At 50.6% G+C, this 25,948-nt stretch overlaps 1 protein-coding gene across 5 annotated transcripts in view; it reads right to left on the bottom strand.

Moving 5' to 3' along the window:
• ACTN1 (actinin alpha 1) overlaps nt 1-25,948 on the bottom strand; it is a 94,748-nt gene that overhangs the window by 33,122 nt on the left and 35,678 nt on the right. For all 5 annotated transcript variants that reach the window (XM_025444163.3, XM_025444162.2, XM_025444159.3 and 2 more), the window contains exons 2-3: nt 10,547-10,661; nt 6,116-6,235 (exon numbers count right to left, since the gene is read on the bottom strand). In XM_025444163.3, the coding sequence (XP_025299948.1) occupies nt 6,116-6,235; nt 10,547-10,661 (235 nt within the window). The remainder of the gene's footprint in view (nt 1-6,115; nt 6,236-10,546; nt 10,662-25,948) is intronic.

The following is a 25,948-nucleotide window of genomic DNA, read 5'->3' on the forward strand; positions in this document are numbered from 1 at the left end:
GAACAGAGTAGGGTACAACCGTCTTCTTGAAGATGTACAACAGCCAGGTAGCACATTGCAGAACATGCTGGGAGAACACAGAGGCAGGTAGTAGTTAAGAATCAGTTCATAAAGATTTTATTTGAGAGAGAGAATAAGCAAGGGGAGTGGCAGAAGGAGAGGGAGAAGCAGATTCCATGCTGAGCAAGGAGCCCAATCCCAGGACCTGGGATCATGACCTGAGCCAAAGGCTGACACACAACCCACTAAGCTACCCAGGTGCCCCATGATTTGGTTTTTTAAAAATTCCCTTTCATTTGTAACTTCCAATGGTTTCGTATCTATAACATTTAAACAGTTTATATAAATTCATAAGGAAAAAAGCCTAAATTCCTAATAGGCAAAGAACCTGAATAAATACTTCACAAAACACAAAATATAACCAATTTATAAGTATGCTCAATCTCCCTTGTAATTAAAGAAGATATTTCCCCAGCTATTAAATTAGCAAAGTTAAAAACTCTTTAATGTGTGTTGATGGTAACAAGCTACGACACTGTGGCTAGAAGTGTAAATTGGTTTCAAAAAACAAAAAACAAAAAAACAAAAAACGGGCAGCCCAGGTGGCTCAGTGGTTTAGCGCCACCTTCAGCCGAGGGCGTGATCCTGGAGACCTGGGATCAAGTCCCACATCAGGCTCTCTGCGTGGAGCCTGCTTCTCCCTCTGCCTGTGTCTGTGCCTCTCTCTCTCTCTCTCTGTGTGTATGTGTGTGTGTGTGTGTGTCTCATGAGTAAATAAAATCTTTAAAAAACAAAAAAACACTCTCTGGGGGTGCCTGAGTGGTACAGTCGCTTAAGCGGCAGTCTCTTGGTTTCAGCTCAGGTCGTGACCGTAGGGTCGTGAAATAAAATCCCATGTGGGCTCCATGCTCAGTGCAGAGTCTGCTCTGGATTCTCTCTCCCTTCCCTCTGCCCCTCTCACTCATGCATGCTCACAGGCTCGCTTGCTCTCTAATAAATAAATCTTATTAAAAACAAAAAACAAAAATACACTTTCTGGGAAATAATTTGGCAACAGGATCAAGCATCTTGAAGTTGTTTGACTTTTTGACAGTGAAATCTACCTCTACGAATCTATGCCTAGCCAATAATCTGACATGCAGGGTACGGCTGCCATATAAAAGAGCCTGTCATGGCCCCAAGCTGGAAACCACGAATATACCAAGTACCAGTGTGACGGAGTAAATCCCCTGCCCCCATCACTCCTCTGCTCAGAACCCCCATGGCTTCCCATCTTACTCAGAGTCAAAGCCAATGGCCAGTGAGGCTCTGATAGTGGAGGGGGGCCCCACCTCCTCCAGTTACACGGCCTCCCCGTAGCTCTCTCTTCCCTGGGTATCCACTGTCCCTCACCTCCCTCCATCTGCTCTTCATCTGCTCCTGGAAACCTCCCACTTTACTCCCTGCTTGACTCTTCTCCATCTGACACGTGTGTGTGTGTGCGTGTGTGTGCGCGTGCATGCGTGTGTATTTTCTCTCTCCCCACTTCTAGAACATAAGCTCCGTGAGGGGAACAATTTTTTTGTTTTACATCACTGCTTAGAGCCCAGCATAGCTCCTGGCACAAAGAAAACCTTCCATCAACATCTGTTGAATAAATGAACGAACGAATGAATACCGGAGGGCACTACACATGTGTAGGCAGAGGTTACCCAGGCCTGTGGCTGGGAGAACAGAGCGGCACTCAGGCTCCTCCAGGGAAGGACTCGGGTCTGGAACAGAGCACAGCTGTGCTCTACAATTAACACAGCCACTAAAAATGACATTCACACATTTTTAATGACTTGGAGAAATCTTTATGATATGAAGAGTAGAAAATGCAAGAATTAAATTTCATGGACATTTTCAATACAGGAGGCATCTTTTTAAGGTCTAAAAGAGGCATGAAAAAAATGGGGCCACCGGACCTTTCCAAGAGTGTGACTGCAGCCCCAGCCCCCGCCTGTGCCCCCATCCTGTGGTCCCCTCTTCTGCCCTACTTTCGAAGGCCAAATACCTGGGCCTCCTGCTGGCCTTGGGCTCACAGCCCTCCCCAGCACTAAGGGAGACAGTGGCTTCTTTTTTGGGTCTTGCGTACTTATTCCTCTCTCCCTTCCCCAGAAACCGCCAGGATTTTTGCTCACTGAATTCTCACTCATACCAGATCCTGCAAGAAACAGGAGAGCCAAGTACAGGCAAAAAGAGTGGGGTGTGTTGACACCCACGCCCTACCCTAGCCTCGGGGCCCACTGGCTCCTTGTCCCACACCCAGAGCGTAGCCCCCCAAGCGACCCCCAGGACAAATCCTTTTCCCAGGCATCTATGTCTGGAGCAGGGACACACCATCTCCCAGCAGCTTATGTCAGGGGGCAGGCATGCTGAGTCTAAAGGAAGGTCCCACGGCCACAGCTGGGCCATGTGAAAGAAACATGAGGATAGACTACAATGTCTGATGTGGGTGCGGGAAGAAGGCAGTGGGGGTCGGGGGGCATGTTTCTGCCATTCCTGGTCTATAGCCAGCCAAGAAGCTGTTGGCATCCTGTATTTACCCCCTGCCCCCACTCCAGGGGTGCAGTCACCTGCACATGATTCAGAGAATGAAGACATTCCCCCTCAACAGAAACCAGAACCAGACCCCCCGGGTTCCCCCTCAACAGAAACCAGACCCCCCGGGTTAACCAGCTTGCAGACCAATGCTCTAGCTACTGCACCACCGTCCCTCCGCCCTGAGGACAGGGGATAAATCTTCAAGACCACACCCAGGCTCTTGGCACCCAGAGCCATCAGACTTTCCCCGCCCAAAGATCGTAGGATAAAAAAATCCTTCCTGGTCCTCTCACCTAGTTAAATCCCAACCTCTCACCTAGGTCAGGTCTCAATTCCACTAAGTCTAGACATTCTAAATCAAGTGCAGTACAGGAAAGCCCAAGGATCTACTCTAATCCCTCCTGGATGTACGGAGGTCCCTTGCTCTCAGCCTCCACCTGAACACCTTCAGGAACAGGGGCCATATACCCCTCCAGGGCACCCATTCCATTCCATGCCCATAGGTCCTTCCCGTCATCCAGAATCAGCCTGCCCATGGGCTCTCCCGGGCCTGGTGCTGCCCCTCAGGGGCTCATGAGAGTCTAGTCCTGCACCATGTGATAATCCCCCTGTGATAATCCCACCGTGAGGTCTTGCCCACGCTGGGCCTGCTTCCCTCAGCCCAGAATGTTCTTCAGGGTAACCAGCAGCATCTCTCCCCGCCCCAACCCCTATGAGAGCTCATTCCAAGTGATCTGCTCCACTGCCTTTTATTTTATAGTCTAGAGCAGTAAACTTCATTTCATTAAAATAAACAAAACCCATTTGTGGCCTCATCCAGTTTCCTGGCACAGCAGAGCAGTCACCCCAGCATGATCTTAGCGCTCAGTATGAAACGGGAGAGGTGATTTCAAAGCGGAAGGCTCAGCCTAACGCACAGACTCCCTAGGGCAGTGAGAAGAGAAGGATTATCTCATTTTGAAGGAGCCTTTCCAAATCTTTAGAGAAGCGAGGCCTGTGTGAAAAAGAAAAAAAATTAGAAAGCCGTGGCCAGCTAAGCTGACTTTCCGGAAGGTCGAGGTGCTGCATGGAGTTTATGCCCAGACCTGTCTTTGCTCCTCACCCTCTGCTGGAGCAAGCGTAGCCAAGCTGACCCACCACTCCGTGGCTGAGGAAAAAGCAGACAGGAAAGTCTTGTCCTCAGCCCCCACGCACCACATCTGGAGTGATGGGAAGAGGTTCAGACCCCAGCTCCAGAGCCCAGACTCCCAGGTTCAGCCTGGCTCTGCCACGTGGAAGCAGTCTGGCCCAGAGCCCGTGCTCAACCACACCACGTGCTTCCACCCTAGCGACTATTCTAAACCTCGGCTGCCTTGATTATAAAATGTGGCTGGTGATGGTCACCCTACAGGCCTGCTCACAAGTAGACGGGGACAGCATCCTGTCTAGCCAGACAAAGAGCTGGAACCAAGTGCTATTCTCTCTCACCTTCCCCTTTGGACTTCAGTTTTGTTTTTGTTTTTAATTTGTGAGTAGCTATTTAATTTTTCTTTCTAAAAATCTGGATTTCTGGCTTCTTTTGAAAAACTGGAAGATCTAGCAATGCTGGACCTGTATTCCCAACAGATGATTAGATCTGCATGGCAGGTGCCCCACTTAGGACGTGCTACCCCCAGTTCTCCACAATCCCTACCCATCCCTACCACCACCCCTGCCCCCCCCCATACATCCTTTACTTCCCTGCCCCTGTGGGCATGTGAGCTTGCACCAGACCAGCTGAGCGCCACCTTCTTTGGTTTCCCAACCCTGCTTAGTTGAAACTTTTTCAGCCAAGTCTTTAATCTTCCCTAACAGAGCAAACTACTCTTTTCTTCTTATTAAGAAGCAGAGAATATGTCCCCACTCACAAAACAAGTACCCTGCTATGTGTGCGTCCTTTGAACATTTTCTGAGCACCTGCTGTGTGTGTCACACTGTTAGGAGCTGGCGCCACACAGACGTGGAAGGCATCAGCTTCAGCTGAAGGTGTGCTGGGACACATGGGGCACCACCCATGACTGCTCAAGTGTTAGCTTGTGTCCCCAGTAAGGTAGGGGTTGGCAAATTTTTTTCTGCAAAAGTGTGATAGGAAATATTTTCAGCTTTGCAGGCCATTCGGTCACTGTCTCAACTATCCTGCCAATAGTAGCAGGAAAGCAGATAATTTTTATGAAAACCCATGCCAGCTGAATTTGACACCACGGCCTATCGTTTGCCAATACTGTGCTAAAATTTGTGTTTGATGTAGCAACATAAAATCCCTCAATTTCTAGGAAGAAAGGGGGGCAAGGGAGGGCTTTAAACTCATCAACCAGAAAACAGATCTGCTCCTATGATTTACTGGAGCAAGTCCTCCACCGTCTTCAAGAGGCCACTTTTCAGGGGCATTTCTTTGGTATCATACAGACCTGAGTTCTGGCTTTGCCACTTACCAACACTGGGATCTTAAGTAAGTTATTTCATCTTGTTAGGCATGTGTTTCCTTTTCATCAAATGAGGATAATAATTAGAGCCACCAGAGAGTCTGTGAGAGGGTTCCAGGAGATCGCTGGTACAAAGGGCTTTGGCACAGTACCTGCCACAGCCTGTGTGCTCAGGGATCACAGCCGTGCACATACCTCCAATGATGAACGAACGGATAGAAACTTGTACTTTCTCTAGATTTCTGACACCACACAGCAGGTGCCCAGTGAGTCTCGTCTGAATCCATGGGGTGCAGTCCTGACACGGCCTGGCCACGACGTTCCGTTCTAATCACCTCCACCCTCCCCAAATCCTTCAGTGCCATCACACTGCACACAAGACTGCCTCTTTTAAATAAGAACAAACTAACAACGATTTATATTGAGCTTTAAAAAAAAAATTCAAATGAAGGAAAAGAGAGTCAAGAAGCTAATCTGCAGAGAAATGTTATGAAGATTGTTCCTGAAGGCTTCTGGACATTGGTCTTCCCGGGGCTCCGTGGGGCCTCAGGGCAGCCTTCACCCTCCACCCAGCCCGTGTCTGACACTCTCCAGGCAACAGAATTCCCTGCCTCGGGCAGCAAAGCAGACAGGCCTGTGGGTGAGGGAGGTGGCATGCCACTCTCACAGGATCTCATGGCACCAGGATTTGGTTGGAGGCGTTGGGCATCGAGGTGAGAACCGGAGAGCCAGCCCTTGCTTTTCCAGGGAAGAAGTTGTGGAATAGTCAGGAAGGGCCTCTGAGTGGGAGGGCAGCCAGGCTGAGGCAGCAGAGAGTGATGGTCAAGGCAGAAGGAACTGCACATGCAAAGGCACCCAACCCCTTCTAATCCATACTGCTTGGCCTGGGGAGATGTGTGGGCACTTTAGATGTGGGGGGTGCTGAGACTAGATGGGAATCGTAGTTGTTACATGAAGAATCCACAGGTCGACCAGATGGAGGTGCTAGCAGCCCCACTTCCAAATGCACCCGGGGGGTGTGGGAACCCAGGAGTCAGGGCAGAAAAGGCCAAGAGAACAGGGAGCAGGATATGAGGTGTGGTGTAGCAGCCAGAGAAGGCCTCACTCACCTTCAGCTCCAATGGACACAAGCTTGACACCCTTGCTGGCTATGAAATCCAGGGCCTTGTTGACGTTGGAGATCTTGTGCACTCTCATTTTGCCTCTCTCCGGCTTGGCCAAGCGCTCCCCTGAATACAGACCAAGAGGGAGGGTGGGGGGGAGGTCAGATGCTGTTTCCCAGGAGTGGGGCTGCTCTCATGATACTTTCACCCAGGTGCAGCTGAGTGCCCCCCCCCCCACCACCACCACCACCAGCAGGGACCAACAGGGAGAGTGGACCCTGCCTTTCCTGCCACTTCTCAAACCTACCACTTGCCTCCACCCAAAAGATCTGTAATCAGCCCCACATGTCAGGGACTTGGCTGGGCGCTAGGAATACAGGGGTGAGCAAAACAGTTCCCTGCCTCCATGCGCTTACGGACCAGGAGGAGACAGACCTTCAACAGAGAGACACACAAATGTACGCACATGAACAAACACCAAGAAAGATAAATGCTTAAAAAGAGGATGCAGAGGAGGGCAGGTGGGGGATGAAGGAGTTGTGGAATAGTCAGGAAGGGCCTCTGAGTGGGAGGGCAGCCAGGCTGAGGCAGCAGGGAGTGATGGTCAAGGCAGAAGGAACTGCACACGCAAAGGCATCCAATCCCTTCTAATCCATACTGTTTGGCCTGGGGAGATGTGTGGGCACTTTAGAATATTCTGAAAAAGTTCCCTAGTGTTTACGTGGAGCTGCCCACAGTGTTCCTCTCTTACTCGAGAACTGCTGCCTCTCGTGGGCATCCTTGGCTCAGCTCTAAGACAACTCTCCACCAGCAGCCCACCCCCTCCTCCAACTCAGGTTCCAGGACCAGAAGCTGCAGGCAAAGAGCCAGTTCTCCAAACACCCCAGCAAGGGTGAGCACTTCCAGCTTACAACAGAGGCCCTCAGGGACCCTTTTTAAACTAAAACTAAGGGGCAGGCTCCCTGCTCAGCGGGGAGTCTGCTTCTCCCTCTGCCCCTCCCCCTGGTCCTTCTCTCTCTCAAATAAATAAAACCTTTTAAAAAATAAATAAATAAATAAACTAAAACTAAAAATGGGTTACATGCGTGCCCATAGCCGGGGAAGGGGCACATAGCTTTAGAGTCTCTAAAAGGCCAGACTCCAAAATGCTAAGAACTATCATCCTGGAGTCCGAGACTCAGGACCCTTGCACCTGCCACAGTCTCCAGCCCCACCTAACCACACGTCCCCTCCCCGCCACACCCAGCACATTAGTAGCCTGGCTGAGAGCAGGGCAGCCACAATGTGGGAGCAGCACTTCTCCAGGGGGCCTCCCAGCCCCCCAACTTCTAGAGAACAGACTTCCTGCCGCAGATATGATTAGGCCTGGCAGCTCCAGGGAAGCACAGCTGGGGTTTTATGATTAAATTAAGACTTTCCACTAGTGGTTCTCCCAAGGCTGTGGTCATTGCTTGGCCTCCCCAACAAGGTACTCTACCAAGCTCCTGGGCAGATGAAATGCCACAGGGACTCCCTCTCATAGGATGGATAAGGTGACACCCCATCCCGCTCCCCCACCTTGCAGCCTGAAGGCTCTTCTGCTGAAGCCCCAGCCCTTAGTCCTGCCAAGCACGGGCTCCCTAGCCAGCCCCCAACTGTACACACTGGCCAGCACAGGACTTCATTGGGACAGGGGAGGCAGCAGGCCAGCAGTTCTCAAACTTCAGATACCCAGCCCCCTCTCCCTGCCTCCTAAGTTTTTGATTTAGGAAGTTTGGGGTGAATGTGCAGGTGGAGAAGCGGTCCCGCAGGTTCTGGTGTCAGTAGTCCAGGGACACCACTTAGAGGACCTTGAGGGGCAGCCATCCCTTCCTTCTGTCATTCTACCCACCTCAAAGATGTTCGAGGATGAAATGGCAACATCTTAGTGACTCAATGTCCCCCACTCCAGGGAAAGAGACAAGCCCCCTTCACAGACGTGCACAGGTCCCCCTTGGGCACAGGCCCACCTGTTCAGTGGTGGTTATGCAGAAAAGCCCACTTCAGGGCATCTGGTCACTCTGATATTTGTTGAGCATCACATACATGCCAAGTACAATCCTGAGCACTTGGGACACAGAGATGAGACCATCCCGTCCCCCCAAGCAGCTCAGGGTGAGATGGGGAAAAGAACAAATGGGCCAAAAATGATCATGCTGTGGGAAAACTGACATAACCAAAGAATTAATGGGATGTTACAGGAGCCCAGAGTTGAGCAGCCACTCTTATGGGGAAAGCTTTCCTGGACGGAAACCCTGAGCTGAGTTTTAAAGAATGAAAAAGAATACTAGGTTTGTTTAAACTAAGAAATGTTGGAAAAGGAGGCAGTGAAGGACATTCTAAAAGGAAAGGCAGTTAGAGGAAAACAGTATGGCAGTAGCTAAAAAATATTAAACACAGAATTACTATATGATCCAGCAATTCCACTTCTGGGTTTATACCCAAAAGACTTGAAAGCAGGGGCTCAAACAGGTAGATGTACACCCATGTTCACAGCAGCACTTTTCGCAATAACCACAAGATAGAAGCAGCACAAACGTCCACGAGAAGATGAATGGATAAACAGAATGCGGTATGCACCTGCAACGAGTATTAGCCTTAAAAAGGAAGGAGAGCCTGCACGTGGATGACCCTGCAAGACGTCACGATGAAATAAGTCACAAAAGGACATATACTGGATGAGTCCACTCATACGAGGTGCTGAGAACAGTCAAACAGACTAAGAGAAGGGTGACTGCCAGGGGCTCAAGGGAGAAGGGAATGGGCAGTCGCTGTTTCCAGGGCACGGAGTCTCCGTGCGGGATGACAGAGAGGTCTGCAGATGGTTGGCGGTGGCTGCACAGCAATGTGAATGTACTTAGTACTTAGTGAAATCGAAAATGTTCAAAATGCTAAGTTTCATGTTCAGTAGATTTCTACCACGCACACACAACCCCCCAGCCCTACCCCCACCCCACAACACACAGATTTCACCTGCAAGAGGATATTTCAAAGTGTTGGGGAACAAGTCAATTGGAGCTTCTGCAGAAGTGCAGAGAGCGTGTCCTTGGTGAGGACTGCCTGTCTCTTGGGGTGGCAGAGGGCCTGAGGTCTGATACCTTTTTGGGAAGTCAGTTGAACACAAAACAGGTGCCAGCTCACAAAGGATCCTGCAAGCTATACTAAGGAATGTGGGCTGCAGGCTTCGAGCCCTGAGGAGGCTCTGAAGGGTTCTAAGCAGGGAACAGCGAGACCATATTTGGGCCGTCAGATGGCCCCTCTGGCTGCGGTGTGGGTGATGGGACTGTGGCGGTGTAGAAGGAACTGGGAGGGGGTCAAAGGCCTCTGCGGATCATTGGGGTAGAGCTGATGTAGGCCCACACTGACACCACGCAGCAGAGGTCAAAAGGTAACAGAAGAAGGAAATAGAATGAACATAACCTGAATGCCAAGTTGGCAAGCAAAGCAGAGGAAGAGCTGTCTCTAATTCCTACATTAGGTTTGGGAGAAGAAGATTAAGATAATAGGAGGAGGGACGCCTGGGTGGCTCAGCGGTTGAGCATCTTCCTTCATCTCCAGGCCTGATCCCAGGTCCGAGGATAGAGTCCCACAACAGGCTCTCTGTGAGGAGCCTGCTTCTCCCTCTGCCTGTGTCTCTACCTCTCTCTGTATCTCTCATGAATAAACAAATACGATCTTGGGGAAAAAAAAGATTATAGGAGGAAAGAGATCTGTCAGGGCCAGGGGTAGTCTTGGGCATGCTGGGGAGCAGGGGGTGCTGAGGGACATCTGGGTCTATATGGGGCCTGAGGGAAAAGGCTGGACTGCGAGGAGGTCTGGGACTCACTGGCATCAAGGCAGAAGGTAAAGTGAAGAGAGTAGCTAAGATCACCCAGTGTATATACCAAGATGAGAATGTTGGAACTACCAACCTCTAAGGAATGGTGGAGGAAAGGTATTCATAAGAAAGAGGAGCTCTGCATTCAAGAGGAGCTGTCCCTCCAGATTTCTGGACATCCAGATTCTACACTGGGGGCCAGATAAGGAAGCCGGATCCTCTAGATAAAGGGAGAGAGGGACTAGTGAAGCCACAGTTTAGAGATGGTCAGTCATGGTTACATGACGACCATGCAGTCCTAGCACTCTGGAGGGGAAGGGACCTCTGAGACTACCCTTCAAACTGCCTCTTTGTGCAAATGAGAGTGCTGAGGCAAAAAGGAAGTGACTTGTCCAAGGACGTGTGGATGGCTGGCAGCAGAGCTGGGACCAAACCCAGCCTCCTAGTCTGAATTCACACATGTCGCCCACAACTTCTTTCAAGAGACCCAAAGCTCACCATGACCAAAGGCAGAGCAGAAGCAGAGATGTCAGAGCAGCATTCCCAAAGTGGCCGAACCCAGCAGGCAGCACCTCGTCCTCGGCCAGGGTGGCCCACCTCACCTGAGATGACCTCCAGCAGCAGCATGAGCTTCAGTCCATCCCGGAAGTCCTCCTCGATGTTCTCGATCTGCGTGCCCGCCTTGCGGAGGTGGGAGTTGCACCATGCCGTGAACGTCTGGGCAAAGGAAAGAAGAGCAAGCAGTTAGGCTCCCCATGAGTCACATGGTCTCTGAGCCCTCACAGGGACCCCAGTGGGTCTCCAGGACCTACCTGCCTCATGCCCTCTCCAATTGCTGTGTGTAAGGCGTGGGTGGGCACGCGTGGGATGGACAATGCAATACCCTCTAGTGACTCCCCTCCCACAGTTCGAAGGGCCAGCAATTTACCTCTTCAATAAGGCTTCATTTCCATCATCACAGTTACAAAAACCCCAGAGGTAACAGATTAAGCCTTTATTAATTAATCAGGGCAAATTCATTCATTAAATCTTGGTCCATTTGGCAGCTGGCTAAGGGAAAGAATTAGTTAAGTCCTGCTGGACTCAAGAGTTCAGAGGCCCAGAATCAGGACAAGGAGAGAAAGGTGAGGATCCCAATGCGCACTATGTGGGTCTGGCATCAGGATGCAAAGCACCTCAAGCTGCAAAGGTGTGAGGAAGAATTCCAGAAAGGGCATCTAAGGAGACTAAATGAAAGACCATCTCTACTGTGACTTTCTAGTCTGCAGGATAGGGGGTAGAGGGTGGGGATAGGGGGCAGCAATGGCTGAAATGGCTTCTGGATAAACCAAGCAGTCCCATGCCAACAGCACCACCTCGTGGCTCACACAAGGAACAGGGCGACTCAAAAAACAGAAACAAAAGCCTGTGCTTTCCCAGGCTTTTCCCAGGCCCACCCAAAATGTGGGCAGGGGTTGCTCCCCTGCTGTCACGTTCCATGGGAAACAGAAAGAAGGGCTCTCTAGCTTCAGAACCAAACTACTTCTTGGCAACTCCAGGCATCTATGCACCAAATGTCACTCTCAACTACACAGGGGCTCAAGAGCTCGTGTCCGGCTCTCCTCCCACCCGCCCCACAAAGTTGCAATGGTGAGCAGCGAGTTACTCAAGCAGTAGCAGCCACCCCAGAACTCCCCCTCCTCCTAAGAAAGGTCATCAGACACATGACCCCCTTCCCCCACCACTTCCTCTTGCCCTGGGGAACAAAGGGAAGTGGCAAAGAACAGGCAGGAGGGAGGAACACCATACCATTAGGGGTAAAGAAATGGCTGCTTAGGTTTATAAGCAAGAGTTGAAGAGCCTGTGGGCAAGAAGAGATGGTATCAGTCCATCAGGTGTGGAGGAGGAGGCAGCATTAGGATACCCCCAAGTCTGGGCCTCATCTTTAAATCATGCTTCACGGGCAGCCTGGGTGGCTCAGCGGTTTAACGCCGCCTTCAGCCCAGGGTGTGATCCTGCATGGAGCCTGCTTCTCCCTCTGCCTGTGTCTCTGCCTCTCTCTCTGTCTCTGTGTCTGTCATGAATAAATAAAATCTTTTAAAAATCAATCAATCAATCATGCTTCACTAAGAATTCACCAACATAGGTGACTTCTCTCTCCTGACAAATACTGTTCCAACTCTGTGGATCAGTCTGCTCCCGTGACAGCAGAGGCATGTGTATGCTATACAAAAGCTTCGGGAAGACTGGCATACAGACTGAGGGTGGGCAGGGGATATACACTCATCCTCAACCTGGAATGTCCTCCATGTCATGCTTGGCTAGCTCACTCTCATCTTCCAAGATCAGGCTAAGATATCACCTCCTCCTGGAAGCCTTCCTAAAAGCCAGCCATGACAACATCTGGGTTGGGAGCACAGAACCCAAAGCACTCTGTGCCCACTCCATCATTGCCCATATCCCACCATTGCATGGTGCTTGCTGACCACTTGTCAGAATGGGAGCTCCTGAGGGTGTGAACTCAGTGCTCTTCTTAGAGTCCCAGAGCACAGAGTCAGGCACACAGCAGTGAACAAAAAAGCAAAACCCCTGTCCTATGCAGCAGACATTCTAGTGGGTGGAAAAATTGGGTAACTGGGTGAAGGAGCCAGTGAGGAATTCATGCAAAGTCAGGGGTGAGGGGGTCCTGGAAGCCCCAACTACACCTGTGGATGATGCCAGATGGTTATCGGGGCAAGGGGTTGGTGGACCAAATAGCACCCTCGGGGACCCTCCAGAAGTGTAAGCTCAGAGGAAGAATACTTACTGGGTGACCTTCCTCTAGTGTTGGCACTGTAACCTGGCAGAAGACCAGAGGTTACTTAGCCTCTCTTTTCATTTTGTTAAGACTTTTTTTATTGCAAAAAATATTAGAGGGGCGCCTGGGTGTCTCAGGTGGTTAAGTGTCTGCCTTCAGCTCAGGGTCCTGGGACTGAACCCCACGTCAGGCTCCCAGCTCAATGGGGAGTCTGCTTCTCCCCATTGCTCGTGCTCTCTGTCTCATCATTTCTCTAATAAAATCTTTTAAAAATATATTAAGAGAATTTATCTTGAAGAGAATTTATTTTGTGGTTCCATATTCTCTCCCAGCTGGGACCTACCCCGGTGTCAACATGCTGTATATATCTGGGGGGAGGGTGGCTTTTCTCATTTACCACCATCTGGAATTTCCACAGCGCTTGCCCTCCTCTCCCTTCCAGGCCCGCACTCAGCCTCTGCCCGAGGTTTTCTACACACTCAAGGTGAATTGGACCCCCGCTTGTACCCCTCCCTTCCCCACAGCAGGGAATAGTTTCAGGTCCCATCTGGCCAAGGTCCTGGTGGGAATCACCTGCATCTTGGCCCAGCGGGGAGCTGTGAAATCTGTTTATCACTCAGTTGTGGAGAGGGGCTGGGGACAAGAGGAAGAAGAGGCAGGTTTTGAAAAATATATACTGGTTTTGCAAGAGGAAAATGCTGCTGAAAGCAGCCAGCCGCATTTCCTGGGGAAGCCAGGCTCCAAGCTCTGGAAGACAAAAATGCACCTGTGTTTGCTCACGGCTCCCGCACAAAGGCCTGCTTCTGAGGCCTCCAGCTGCACGGCACTGCACTGGGTTAAATCCCTGGGTCTCCTATCCTCGGCCCGCAGGGGACTGCCTTGAAGGGGAGGGTGAGCACCTCCCATGCAGCTCAAGCAGAGGTAGGGCACAGTGGAGATAACCGGGTCACTGAGAACATGCCTGTCGGGGCGCACCAGATCTGGGTTTGATGCCCAAATCGACCATGTGCCAGCTGAGTGACTTTGAGATTACCCTCCCTAAACTTTAGCTCCCTGACCAGTGAAAGGGAGACAGTGAAAGCACTTTATAAACCCAAGAGGATTAGCTAGAAAACACTCATGAAGTGCCTGTCATTTAGAAAGCGGGGAAGGAAAAGCAGCTCCCCTGAAACCTACCGGTGGTTTCACTGCTCTGCGCCCCCCAGCCTGCAGCCGCCTCCCTGTCCTAAGCCACCAAACTCTGTCTGGGTCCCACTCCGAAACTAGTGCCCGAGCTCCACGATGACACCCAGTGTGTCTCAGACTCTGATGTGTTATGGGGAAGGACTAAAATTGTGGTATGCAGTACAGAACACCTGTGATTTGGCTTTCTCCGCAACAGAGAAGAAACCAAAGGGGCAACGGAGTGGGGAGGAGCGATGTGGGCTTCCAGGCACACCACGCAGCTATCTCCTCTCGTCCCCACCTGTTGTGTCTGAGACTGAAGATTCATGGTTCCCTGGCCGGGGCAGTCCTCCACAAGCTCCTCAGTAAAGAGCTTAATAAACTGGATTCACAGCATAGAGATCAAGTAATTTCCACCAGAAACGCAAAGGGTGGAGATGTCCCAGTTGCTCGTGAAGATGCACGAACAGGGGATCCCTGGGTGGCGCAGCGGTTTAGCGCCTGCCTTTGGCCCAGGGCGCGATCCTGGAGACCCGGGATCAAGTCCCACATCGGGCTCCCGGTGCATGGAGCCTGCTTCTCCCTCTGCCTGTGTCTCTGCCTCTGTATCTCTCATGAATAAATAAATAAAATCTTAAAAAAAAAAAAAGAAAAAATGGGTCACTGTTAAGTGACACTACCGATCAAGTGGAATCTGGGTGACCGGTCAGCATTGGCACAGAGTCTGAGTTGCTGGAGCATCGGGAGAGCTGGCGTGGGATGGGCAGCCTCTCTAGAGGCAGCATGGGGGAGGGAGGTGAGGAGAGCAGGGCCAGGAAGCAGACAGGTGGTTACCAAGACATAGGAGAGCATTCTGGATGGTGAGCAGATCAGAAACATGTCTTTGCAGGTAACTCTGAGACCTGGGGCTCTCTGATCAGAGGACAGAAGAGAGGACTCAGCAGCTTACCTCAAAGATTTGAAAGACCTTCCTGTGAATGAGGAAATAAGCTTGTTAGGTACAGCCCCAGGCAGGACAAGGCAGGAAGCAAAGTGAGAAACATAGATTCTAGAGCAAGATTGACCCAGATCCAGTCTCAGCTCTGCTGCTGAGTGATCTTAGGCAAGTGACTTTACTTAATCTCCACATCTGTAAAATGGGTGTAAGAATAGAACCTGGTCAGCCTGGGTGGCTCAGCAGTTTAGCGCCGTCTTCAGCTCAGGGTGTGATCCCAGGGTCCAGCATTGAGTCTCACATCGGGCTCCCTGCAGGAAGCCTGCTTCTCCCTCTGCCTATATGTCTCTGCCTCTCTCTGTATCTCTCATTGGAAAAAAAAAAAAAAAGAATAGAACCCACCTCAAAAGATGGCGAGGAGCAATGCTGCAAATACATGTCAACTACTGAGTACAATCACCCACACATAAGGCTCAATGAATGGTGGCTACCATTATTAGGAAAGTGCCGGGAACACTAGAGTTCAATGTAATAAACAGACCAAATGTTGTATGTACAGTGTGCAATCTGCCAAAGGCACGTGCTTGGTGAGGGTGCTGGGAAGGGATCCACATAACCCTGGGGGCTGAGCTAAGTCCCTTATGATGCTGATTCTTTAAGAGACCAAGACAGTCCTTAAAAATGTTACTTTAGAGATGTGTTTAAAGAGCTCAGTTACCAAGAGTCACACTTAAACGTGTGAGCAGGGCTTCTCAACCTCCGTACTATTGATATTTGAGGTTGGTTTCTTGTCAGGGGTCAGGGGGCCTGTCCTGTGCATCACAGGATGTTCAGCAGCAACCCTGGACCCTCCCATGAGATGCCACTAACATCTCCTCATTTCACGTGGTGACAACCAAAGACCACCACCAGTCAAGAACCTAGAGGAGATAAACATATGCCATATAAAAGAACAGTATTAGTGGCTAACATCTACTAAGCACTTGGTGTATACAAGACCCTCTTCTGAGTGCTCTAACCCCTTTAACTCATATATCTTCATAACAACACTGTGAGCCAGGCGCTATCATTCTGCCTTATTTTACAGATGAGGAAATGAAGCCTCAAAGAGGTTTTTTTTTTTTTTTTTTTTTTTAAGATTTCATTTATTTATTCACGAGAGACACGAGAGAGAAGCAGAGACACAGGCAGAGGAAGTGCTTCTTAATCAGGCTCCATGCAGGGAGCCTGATGTGGGAGTCAATCTCCGGTCTCCAGGATTAGGCCCTGGGCTGAAGGCAGGCGCCAAACCGCTGAGCCACCCGGGCTGCCTCTCAAAGAGGTTTAATAAGTGAGCAGAAGGAACAAGCGTAAGGAGAGTGGGGCTGGGGCTCCTGGCTGGCTCGGTCCATAGAGCATGTGATGCTTGATCTCAGGGGCTGTGAGCTGGAGCCCTACGTTGGGTGTAGAGAGTACTTAGAAATTAGAAGTTATTTTAAATTAAAAAAATAAAAGGCCCTTAGAGTCTCTGGCTCTACTGTGGGAAAACATGAAGTCTTTTTTTTTTTTAATACTTTATTTATTTGACAGAGAGAGAGAGCACAAGCAGGGGGAGCTGCAGAGGGAAAGGGAGAAGCAGGCTCCCCCCTGAGCAGGGAGCCCAATGCAGGGCTCAATCCCAGGACACTAGGATCATGACCTGTGCCCGAGGCAGATGCTTAACCGACTGAGCCACCCAGGCGCCCCACATGAAATCTTTCTAAGTCTCCTAACAAAAAAAAGTGGCACACATAGGAACATACAATGTGTTGACACGAGCACTGAGCACAAGACAGTGCTTAGCACAGGTACCCCTCCTAACACCACAGCTGCCACCAGCCATCTAGGGATCTGGGAGCAAAAGCTGACAGGACTTCCTGCCAGGAGTAGTGGGGCCTCCCCTCATTAGGGCTTGATCGAGGACTGATAACCTGGCACCAGGGTCAATTAGATGTGCCACACACACTGCCATACTTTGTGAACTGAAACAAAGGTACCAATTTTCATTCGTTACCTTTGCAAAAAATAAGTTCCTGCTAATTCCCACTGCAGGGTAGGTATAGGGACAAGGCCTGCAGCATGTCACAGCAGGCAGGCCAATGTGATACCCCCCTGGGGAAAGCTACTCACCACGGGGAACTGAACTGCACACAAGCCCTAGCCCAGTGCTGGGGCGCTGCTCTGGGTAAGTAATGCTAAATAAAAGGCATGAGTATGAAAATGTTCTTGTCAGCCTTACTGGAGAGGAAAAAATTAGAAATGGCCTGAAATTATATTAATAGAGCATTAGTAAAGTAAATTATGATTCATCCACTTAATGGAACATTACACGATCACAATGAGGCGTTCTGAAACTATATATTATTAGGGAAAAAAAACCTTAAATATAATTAACAAAAAAGGCAAGATATAGAACTGTTATGTACTGCAGGTTCAAAATTAAGTGAGTGATCACAGGAACATGAAAAGCACCTGAAAAAAAAAAAAAAACCATCCACACGTGAACAGTGCTGGTGCCCCAGGAACCAGAGGTCCACAGCTTTCTCTGCTTCCCTTGTTCAGGCACCTGCAAATATGGCCGGTGTTAACCATCTGCTCCCTCACCCTTCTCCCTGCTAGCACTTTCCTTTTTGATGTTTACTCGCCACCGAGCACAATCCAGGCCATCCACTCTTGGCTGACCTCACCAGAGAAGCCTCCGTTGACAAAGGTGCCTTTTCTATTGGTCACACAACAGAGTAAACAAGATAACCCACCTGCAGCCAAATAAGACGGGTTGGCAGTGGGGGAAGGACAGGAGCGCCACCTCACTCATCCACGGGGCCCCAGGCTCACGTGCTGACCACACCTCTCCCAGTCACATCCTCCCACTCCTCTGGGATCCTTCCAGGGGAGCTATTGTTCAGGAGGCAGGGGTCAGGGAACCTGAGCCCTGCTCTGCCTCAGCCAGGTGTTCGTGTGATCCCAGATAAATCACCTCGACCCCTTCCAGCTATGTAACCCCAAATATGTCCCTCATTCCTTGCAGGCTGGAATCGAGCAACTTTTCCCGTCAAAACATGCCTAATTAAAAGACAGCACAGACGTGAGCAACGCTTGTGGTGAGCATAGCATACTGCACAGAATTGTCGAGAATCACTACTGTACACCTGAAATTAATGGAATGCCACGTGTCAACTATACTTCATTAAAAAAAAAAAAAAAAAGACACAACCAAAGGACAATCTTTTGTTCCTTGTAGGGTTGATTCTGATTGGTAGGCTCTGCTCCTAATCAAAAGAGGCCAATAAATTCCATAGGGACAGTTTCATCTCTATGAACTCAAAGATCTGTGTTTCAGTGTTAAGACTGCCAGCTCCTGCCCTCACAACCAGACACCTGCTAGTAGTTTGCTGATCATCCACAAAAGCTAGATGTCAAAATATCCCTGGAAGGACATACAGGGACCTGAAAGAGTGGCTGCCTCCAGGGAAGGGAGTGGGGCCTCCTGACAGAGGGGGGAAGGACATTTGCTTTTTTACAGAATGCCCTTTTGTTTCTTTGGAATTTTACGCCCCATACAGTCATCACCTAGTTAACAACAACAAAAAAGCTACACAAATATAAGAAAAGCTGGGGTACCTGGGTGGCTCAGTGGTTGAGCTTCTGCCTTCAGCTCAGAGTGTGATCCCTGAGACCCAGGATCGAGTCCCCCATCGGGCTCCCTGCATGGAGCCTGTTTCTCCCTCTGCCTGTGTCTCTGCCGGTCTCTCTGTCTCTCATGAACAAATAAAGTCTTTAAAATATAAAGTCTATCTGCAAGCATATACATTTATTTAAGTCAGACCTCTGCGATGGGATAAGGAAACTTCCCATTTGTTTGGGAATTTTTTTGTAGGGGTGAGGGATCAGTGCTCATATAGTATCGGGGGTGGGAGGGAAACAGCTGTTTCCAAAATAAAAAAAGGAAAAAAAAATTCAACCCATCTCCTTAAAAGAATTAGTAAGAGAATCAAATAAGATATTTTATAGAGAAAGGGTTGTGGAAAACTTTAAAGTGCCTTATCAGTGTAGAATATTACAAGAAAGTCATAATTAGGAGCCAGGGCATGAGGATAAATCAGTCATTGTGCGCATGTGCACACACACGCGTGCACGCACACACACACACACACACACACACACACACCCCTACTCCAATAGTTAGTAAACTACTAACTGTGGGGGAAGATGAAAAGCACTACCCCCTGGCCAAGTAGCTCCAGAAAAACCCCAACCTAGCTTCTAAACCTCATGAAAGTGGTACATGGCTGCTCATTCTCAATGCCCCTCCCTGGAATAGAGCAACCCAGACTAGATTCATCAAGTAAAAAATCAGTTCTCCGGCTGCCAGTCCCCAACACCCCTTCCAGTGGGTGCTCTGCTGTGGCTGCCAGTCAGAGCGCAGCACGTCCCTGGTGGTGCCACTGGCTGCGGTGGGTGGCCATCAGATCAGGGGCCCCTAACGGGGCCGGGCCAGCACGTGTGTGCAGGGCTTTGTTCTCCCAGCACCTGCTGGCCCAGCCAGGGTGCCTTCTCTCTCCCTCAGGCCACCCTGGAGACCCTCTCGTCCCCACACACATGGCCAGTCGAGCTAGGGTGTGGGCGCTAGGTGGTTTGTCTAGGCAGAGAGCTGCCCAGAAGTGATCTCAGATGCCCGCTGCTCTCATAACATAAACAGGAGTATCTGGTTAACTTATCGAGGGCACACTGCCAGCCTTTCAAAGCAAGCTGTCAGCTGGCTCGTTCAAAGATGAAAAGCAGAGTCCTCAAGAACATCTCCACCCAGATCTATTTACTTTCCCCCAACCTGGGAGTGGTTGCTGACAAAGTTGAGAGCCGCCAGGCAGTTTCCTCTGTTTGGAAACGGCACCTCTCTAACAGCTTGCCCCCCAGGCTACATGAATGCTGGGATCCTGGAAAGTCAGGGTGCAGGTGGCTGAGGCACCCGGCAGAGCCAGGCTTTGGAACTGGACAGGGCTGGAGTTGCAGTCCCACCCACACCTCTCACCAGCTCTGTCAGGACAGGACTCTCAGTCTCGGCCTCAGGATGCCCACCTATAAAATGGGGATAGTAAGGCCTACACAGCACAGCATGAGAAAGGACCAAATGAGATCTTACATTCTTAATTAAAGACTATCTGCTGCTGTGTCCATAGCAGACACTTTAAAAGTCTTAATCCAGCCTGTCTCTGTCCCTCTATGTGACCTTAATTAACCTGTCCAGGCCTCAATCGCTTCATCTGACAAATGGGATACATAATACCCCTGCTTTGCAGGTTGTTGTCAAAATGAGGCCAATGGAAGCAAACAGAACAGAGCAGGAGCCCATAAACGTCCGTTGCCATACTGCTCTCACTTCCCAAGCCTTTCTGTTGAATCAAGGTTAATTATTCACAGAGCTCTACAGGCTGGAAAGAAAGACATCCTGTTTTTTCTTTCCCCCCACTAATGAGGAAATCTTGAGATCAGCCTCCCAGCCAGGTTGGGAGACTAGGTGGGGAGCAAGGGCCTGTGTGTGTTTCCTGGTTTATGTCCACCTGCAGCCCATGTTGGGAGACAAAAGGGTGGCCAAGAGCAGGGGACTGAATGGCTGGCTCATCCTGGTCGGCGGTTGGACCTAATGAACATGCTCGAGTTGGAGAGAGCTCCAGGAGCATCCTTCTTGACAAGGCCCTCAGAAAGCAGACCAAGGCCTGGGCAGCTCGGTGCCTTCCTGCCATGTAGGTGGCACTTGCAAGCTCCTGAGAGACCTGGGGACCATTTTAAAAGACAGGTGGCGTGTGATCCCTGTGAAGAAGCAAAGGCTGTCCTGTTAGCTCCCGGCCAGTGAGAGTCAGCTGCCTCCACCAACCTCCACCTCCACAGCCAGAGACCAAAGAACAGCAATGGCTGGCAGCCATGGGCAGGCTCCGTCAACTGTGGCCTCTGTGATCCCGGTCCACTGGGCCTCAGCTGTCACATCAGTAAGACGAAGACAAACATGAGCATCTATTCCACACGGTTGTTGTGTGGGAGTGTTGCCTGAGCTGATGCGAAGGGCTTAGCCCAGTGCTGCACTCAGATTAAATGCTCGCTAGATGTTAAAATCCAAAAAGCTATCTACAGAGACAGAAAGTAGAGTCCTGATTGCTTAGGGCTGGAAGCAGGGGAGAGAGAGGGCCCAGCTAAGGGACATGGGGTTTTTTTTTGAAGTGATGAACATGTTCTCCAACTGACTGCGAGGATGGTTGCACAGCTGTGAGTGTACTAACCACCATTTGACCATATCCTTTAAATGGGTGAAGTGTATGTAAATTTTATTTCCAAAAAGTGATTCTAAAAACAAACAACTAAACTAAAATGTTCCAGGACCCCACTAAGCCTCTTACCATGGTTTCATTGTTGTTGTTCACCCATTAGTCTCACTGGCAAGAAACCAGCCAAAAAAGCAGGCTCTGGACCCTCCCCGGCTCCAAGCCCCAGCTCCACTGCCTGAACTAACTACCCAGCTACTGACTGTGGCCCAAACGCAAGCTAACTCGAGGATTCCAAGGCGACAGGGACCGCTCTCCCCTTTGGTCACATGGAGCACTGGAGCCAGGCCTGAACTGTGAGCTGGAGGTACCACTGGCCTTCTCGAGGCCTCCCTGAGGAGTAGCCACTTTGAAGGTCAGGTCACAGCCCAGGACCTCTGCTCCTCTGGCCACACCCCACAGCAGGGCGACATCTTGCTCTGGAGACCAGCATGAGAAGGACCCACTGACCACTGCCGACTTTGGGCTGCTCCCACCTGGAACACCGCCCCCACGTCTGGAGTCCAGCTCTGGCCCCTGCAGGTCTGATAGCACACAGGCCTCGGCAGGCTGTAGCTCACAGGAGTAGCCCACATTCCTTTTCCAAAGAAGGAAAAGCCACCCAAAAGTGAGGTCATTTGGTTTTTCTGGCAAGGACGTGCACAGCTATCGGCCACTCAGTTACACAGAAAACTTCCCTGGATGACAAGGATTTGGCCCAGCCTGGTATTCATAAAATTTGGGGACTTGTGGTCTGGCCAACTTGACCCTAACTAGACTTCCCTGTGTAGCAGAGGTGTGACCCTTAACTTTACATCTCGAAGCCCCAATCTGTGAAAGCACATTGAGTAGAAACGGTCCTGCAAGAGCATACGAACTGTGTGTATGACATGGTCAGCAGGCTCCATGCAGGAGTTATGGAGGTTGCCTTGGTGCCTGGTGTCTTCCTGAGCCTGGGCCAGCATGCTCCAGCAGGCCCTGCACCCCACCTCCTCCAGCCCTGGACTCCTTGACCCTGCCACAGACACATGACCAATAGGAACTCAGCACCAGTCTGGCCCAGCCTGAAGCCAACACCACGACGGCACCCACCTCCCACCTGAGGGACTGCCATGCAGCAGCCACATGACCTCACACCAAATACAGGTAGAAACATAGCCTCCTGAGGGCAAGTTCAAAGCTCCAGGGAACCCAGAGGCACCCCATGCAGAAAGCAGGGGTGGCGGCACGAGCTGGGATTCCAAGAACTGGAAGCATCACAAGCCGGGAGGAATTTCCCCGGTGCCTGGTGGTGGGGGAGCACAAACTTCCCGAACAGTATATAGGTAAGGTATAGACCGTACCTATAAACTGGTGCTCCTTGGGGCACAGGGGCTTTCTGTAGAAGACCTCCACAGCTCTCATCGATGACAGCAACTACCCCGTGCCTAGGAGCAAGTTTCTGGTTCCTGGAGCACTGAGTGGAGAAGGGAACTGAGGCTGAGACCCCTCCAGTGAAGCCTTCTACCTTCACTCAGAGTGGGAAATAATGGGGCACCAGCCAGCATCACCCACCCAACCACCCAGCTCCACCCGCACCAGTCCTGGATCTAAGAGCCACAGGGGCAACTGGCCTCAGGCAGTCCCTGGCCTGGATCAGGGAGGGAAGCTAAAGGGCAGCCCAGGACACTGGGCTAAGAGTCACCCCCAGGGCTCATATCCTGCCACGAGAGAAAGTCCTGGAGCTGGTGGCTCCCTAGGGATATAGAATGGGCCGGGCAGGTTTTTCTTCTAAGTCTCAGTTTTAGGGAGGTGGAAACAGGGTTTGAACTCTTGTCTCTTTTGGCTTTCTGAACACAAAGCCCATTGAGAGAGATCAGGAATAAATTAAAGGGGCAGCCAAGTTGGGGATGTGTATGCCAAAGTGTGGGCCACTGGCTTGTTTGGGCTTGGATTGGTCTGATGTCAGCAGCCTCCCCCAGAGTGGTCCACAGCAGATGCTCCTGACTTGCCTGGCTCCAGGATCCCCTGCCTGTGAGCTGGATTCACATGGGACTTGAGGTCAACACGATGGGCTCCGAAATCAAGGCATGACAAATGTTAATCAAAGACTCATATAAATAACGGTGTATGTGCTGAGTTTAAATGTATATATGAATTGTTCTGGAAGGTATGAGGCTAAAACAGGCCCCTAACTTGGTCATGTGTGTGTGTTCAGGCGTGCATGCATACCCACACCTGACTGCTGCTCTGAGGAAGTCGATGAATTTTTTTTTAAGACTTACTTATTTTAGAGAGGGAGAGAGCACACACATGAAGAACAAAGGGAAAGGGAGAGAGAATCTCAGGCAGACTCCATGCTGAGTGCAGAGACTGATTGATACAAGACTGGATCATGTCCTGAGTCTGAGATCATGACCAGAGCCGAAACTAAGAGTTGGACACTTAACTGACTGCACCAGCCAGGTGCCCCAGTCAGTGAATTTTTAAAGCTGAGGAATTTTAATTAGGTGATAAGACTGTAAATGTGAAGGGGAGGCCATATAATTTATCATCCAAATCAGGGCACTTCAAAATAAGAGGAGGTGCTATTAATAATTACATCAGGGCATCCACTGATCAATGAGTATACACACACACACACACACACACACACACATATACACACACACATAGGATATTACTCAGCTATCCAAAAAATGAAATCTTGCCATTTGCAATGACATGGATGGAACTAGAGGGTATTACGCGGAGTGAAATAAGTCAATCAGAGAAAGACAATTATATGATTTCACTCATATGTGGAATTTAAGAAACAAAACAGAGGAGAGTTGAGGAAGGGAGGGAAAAATAAGGCAAGATGTAATTAGAGAGGGAAACAAACCAGAAGAGACTCTTAACCATAGGAAACAAACAGGGTTGCTAGAGGGTAGGTAGATAGGGGATGGGGTATTTGGGTGACGGGCATTAAAGAGGGCACTTGATGGGCACCTGGGTGGCTCAGGTCGTGATCCCGAGGTCCTGGGATTGAGTCCCACATCGGGATCCCCTCAGGGAGCCTGCTTCTCCTTCTGCCTGTGTCTCTGCCTCTCTCTCTGTGTCTCTCATGAATAAATAAATAAAATCTTAAAAAAAAAAAAGGGCACTTGATGTAATGAGCACTGGGTTTTATATGCAACTGATGAATCACTGAACTCTACCTCTGAAACTAATGATACACTATATGTTAATTGAATTTAAATTTTAAAAAATATAAATACATCAGGACAACAGGTGCAAACCAAGCCATATGGTCACCTTATGCACATGTGTGGGGTAGGGTGTGGTCAGGAGGGCGAGGCCACCCAAGCGGAGGGAATCAGTCCTCAGGCACAAGGGAATGAAGCCTTGGACCACTGGACAATGGTGCAGGAGGAAGGCGGGGGGGCAGAGGCTGAGGTCAGCCGACCACAGGGGTTTGAGGCTCATACGCAAGGTTAGGATGGTTTCTCCTGAGAACAAACGGAAGCCACTGCAGAGGTCTGTTTGACTTCAGTGGAGTGTCGGAAAGGGTGAGGATGAGGGGGGTGCAGGGATCAGGTGTTGGATGATACATAATTACACCTGCATCTTGGAAAGAGATTCCTAATTTTGGTGTGAAGAACAGATCAGAGGTGGGCAAGAACGTCAGCAGAGAACAGTCAGGAGACCAAACAAAGGTCCAGGCAAGAGATAAAAGAGGCTTAGCCCAGGGCTAAGTGGAGACAGAGAGGTGGGTGGACGCAAGTACACCTGGGGGTCAAGGAGGGATCAGAGGTCACCCTCAGATTTTGTACCTGAGCCAAGAGATGGATGAATGGATGAAGGTGCCACCACCGGAAGCCAGCTTTCCACCACACGCCCCTGACCAGCCAGACACCCGCAGCACCTCACTGCGGCTGCAAAGGAGGGTCTACAGGCCTCAGCCTGACAATCTAATGTGAAAGTCAGCGTGGAAGGATCTGAGCGGCCAGGACGCCCTCCCAAGCCCACCGGCCACTGCTCTGTCAGTCCTCCCCACCTCCCTGTGAGGTAGGCTCTACCACTGATCCCATCTTACAGGTGACAAAGCAGACACGGAGCCCACAAAGTCACTCAAGGTCACATCAAACAGTACGTGGAGGAGCCAGAATTTAGGCTGCAGAGCCCAAGCTTCTAATCACAGGCTCGGCCAGCCTGGACCGACCCACCCGAGGGCCCAGCAGCAGGGCACGGGCACCAGCCCCGCATGAGGCTCCCCCCCGCCCCGCACTGCCCACGGGCCCCCTGTCACCCCGACCCAGGCAGATCACCCTCCAGGAGTGGAGCCGGGGAAAGGCGGTCGTACTGTGCAGAAGGGACGGACAGCCTTGGTCTTAGAACAGCCTAAAGGAGCAGGTCCAGGGCCACCCTCCCGCCCTCCCCAAGCCTTTCCACCAAAACCCAGAGAAAACCTGGTTGAAATCATTAAGAGCCTTCTAAAGGGAAACTGGAAAGGGCTTTCCTTTATGGACCAGGCCAACCTTGGGAACAAGAAAGCAGGTGAGGCAGTGGAGCCCTGTACTGGGAAGGGCCGGCTGACCCTGGCAGCAGCCCCTCCTCACTTCTCACACACTCTGAGCAGGGGGCTCACCCCGCCTCTGCTTCGAGAAGGCTTCCCAGACCTAACCATACAGGGTAGAGGGGCAGGAGAGGTGGACACTAGCTACCCACAGGACTTCGACGATTCCACCAACAGCCCTGAGATGATATTTGAGCCCTGTCCACCTGGCCCATGCCACCTCCCTATCCTCCTTCTATCTATGGACCCACAGTGGCCGTGAGACAAAACCCACGGCTTATC

Source organism: Canis lupus, chromosome 8 (assembly GCF_003254725.2).
Source record: "Canis lupus dingo isolate Sandy chromosome 8, ASM325472v2, whole genome shotgun sequence".
Lineage (NCBI taxonomy): Eukaryota > Metazoa > Chordata > Mammalia > Carnivora > Canidae > Canis > Canis lupus.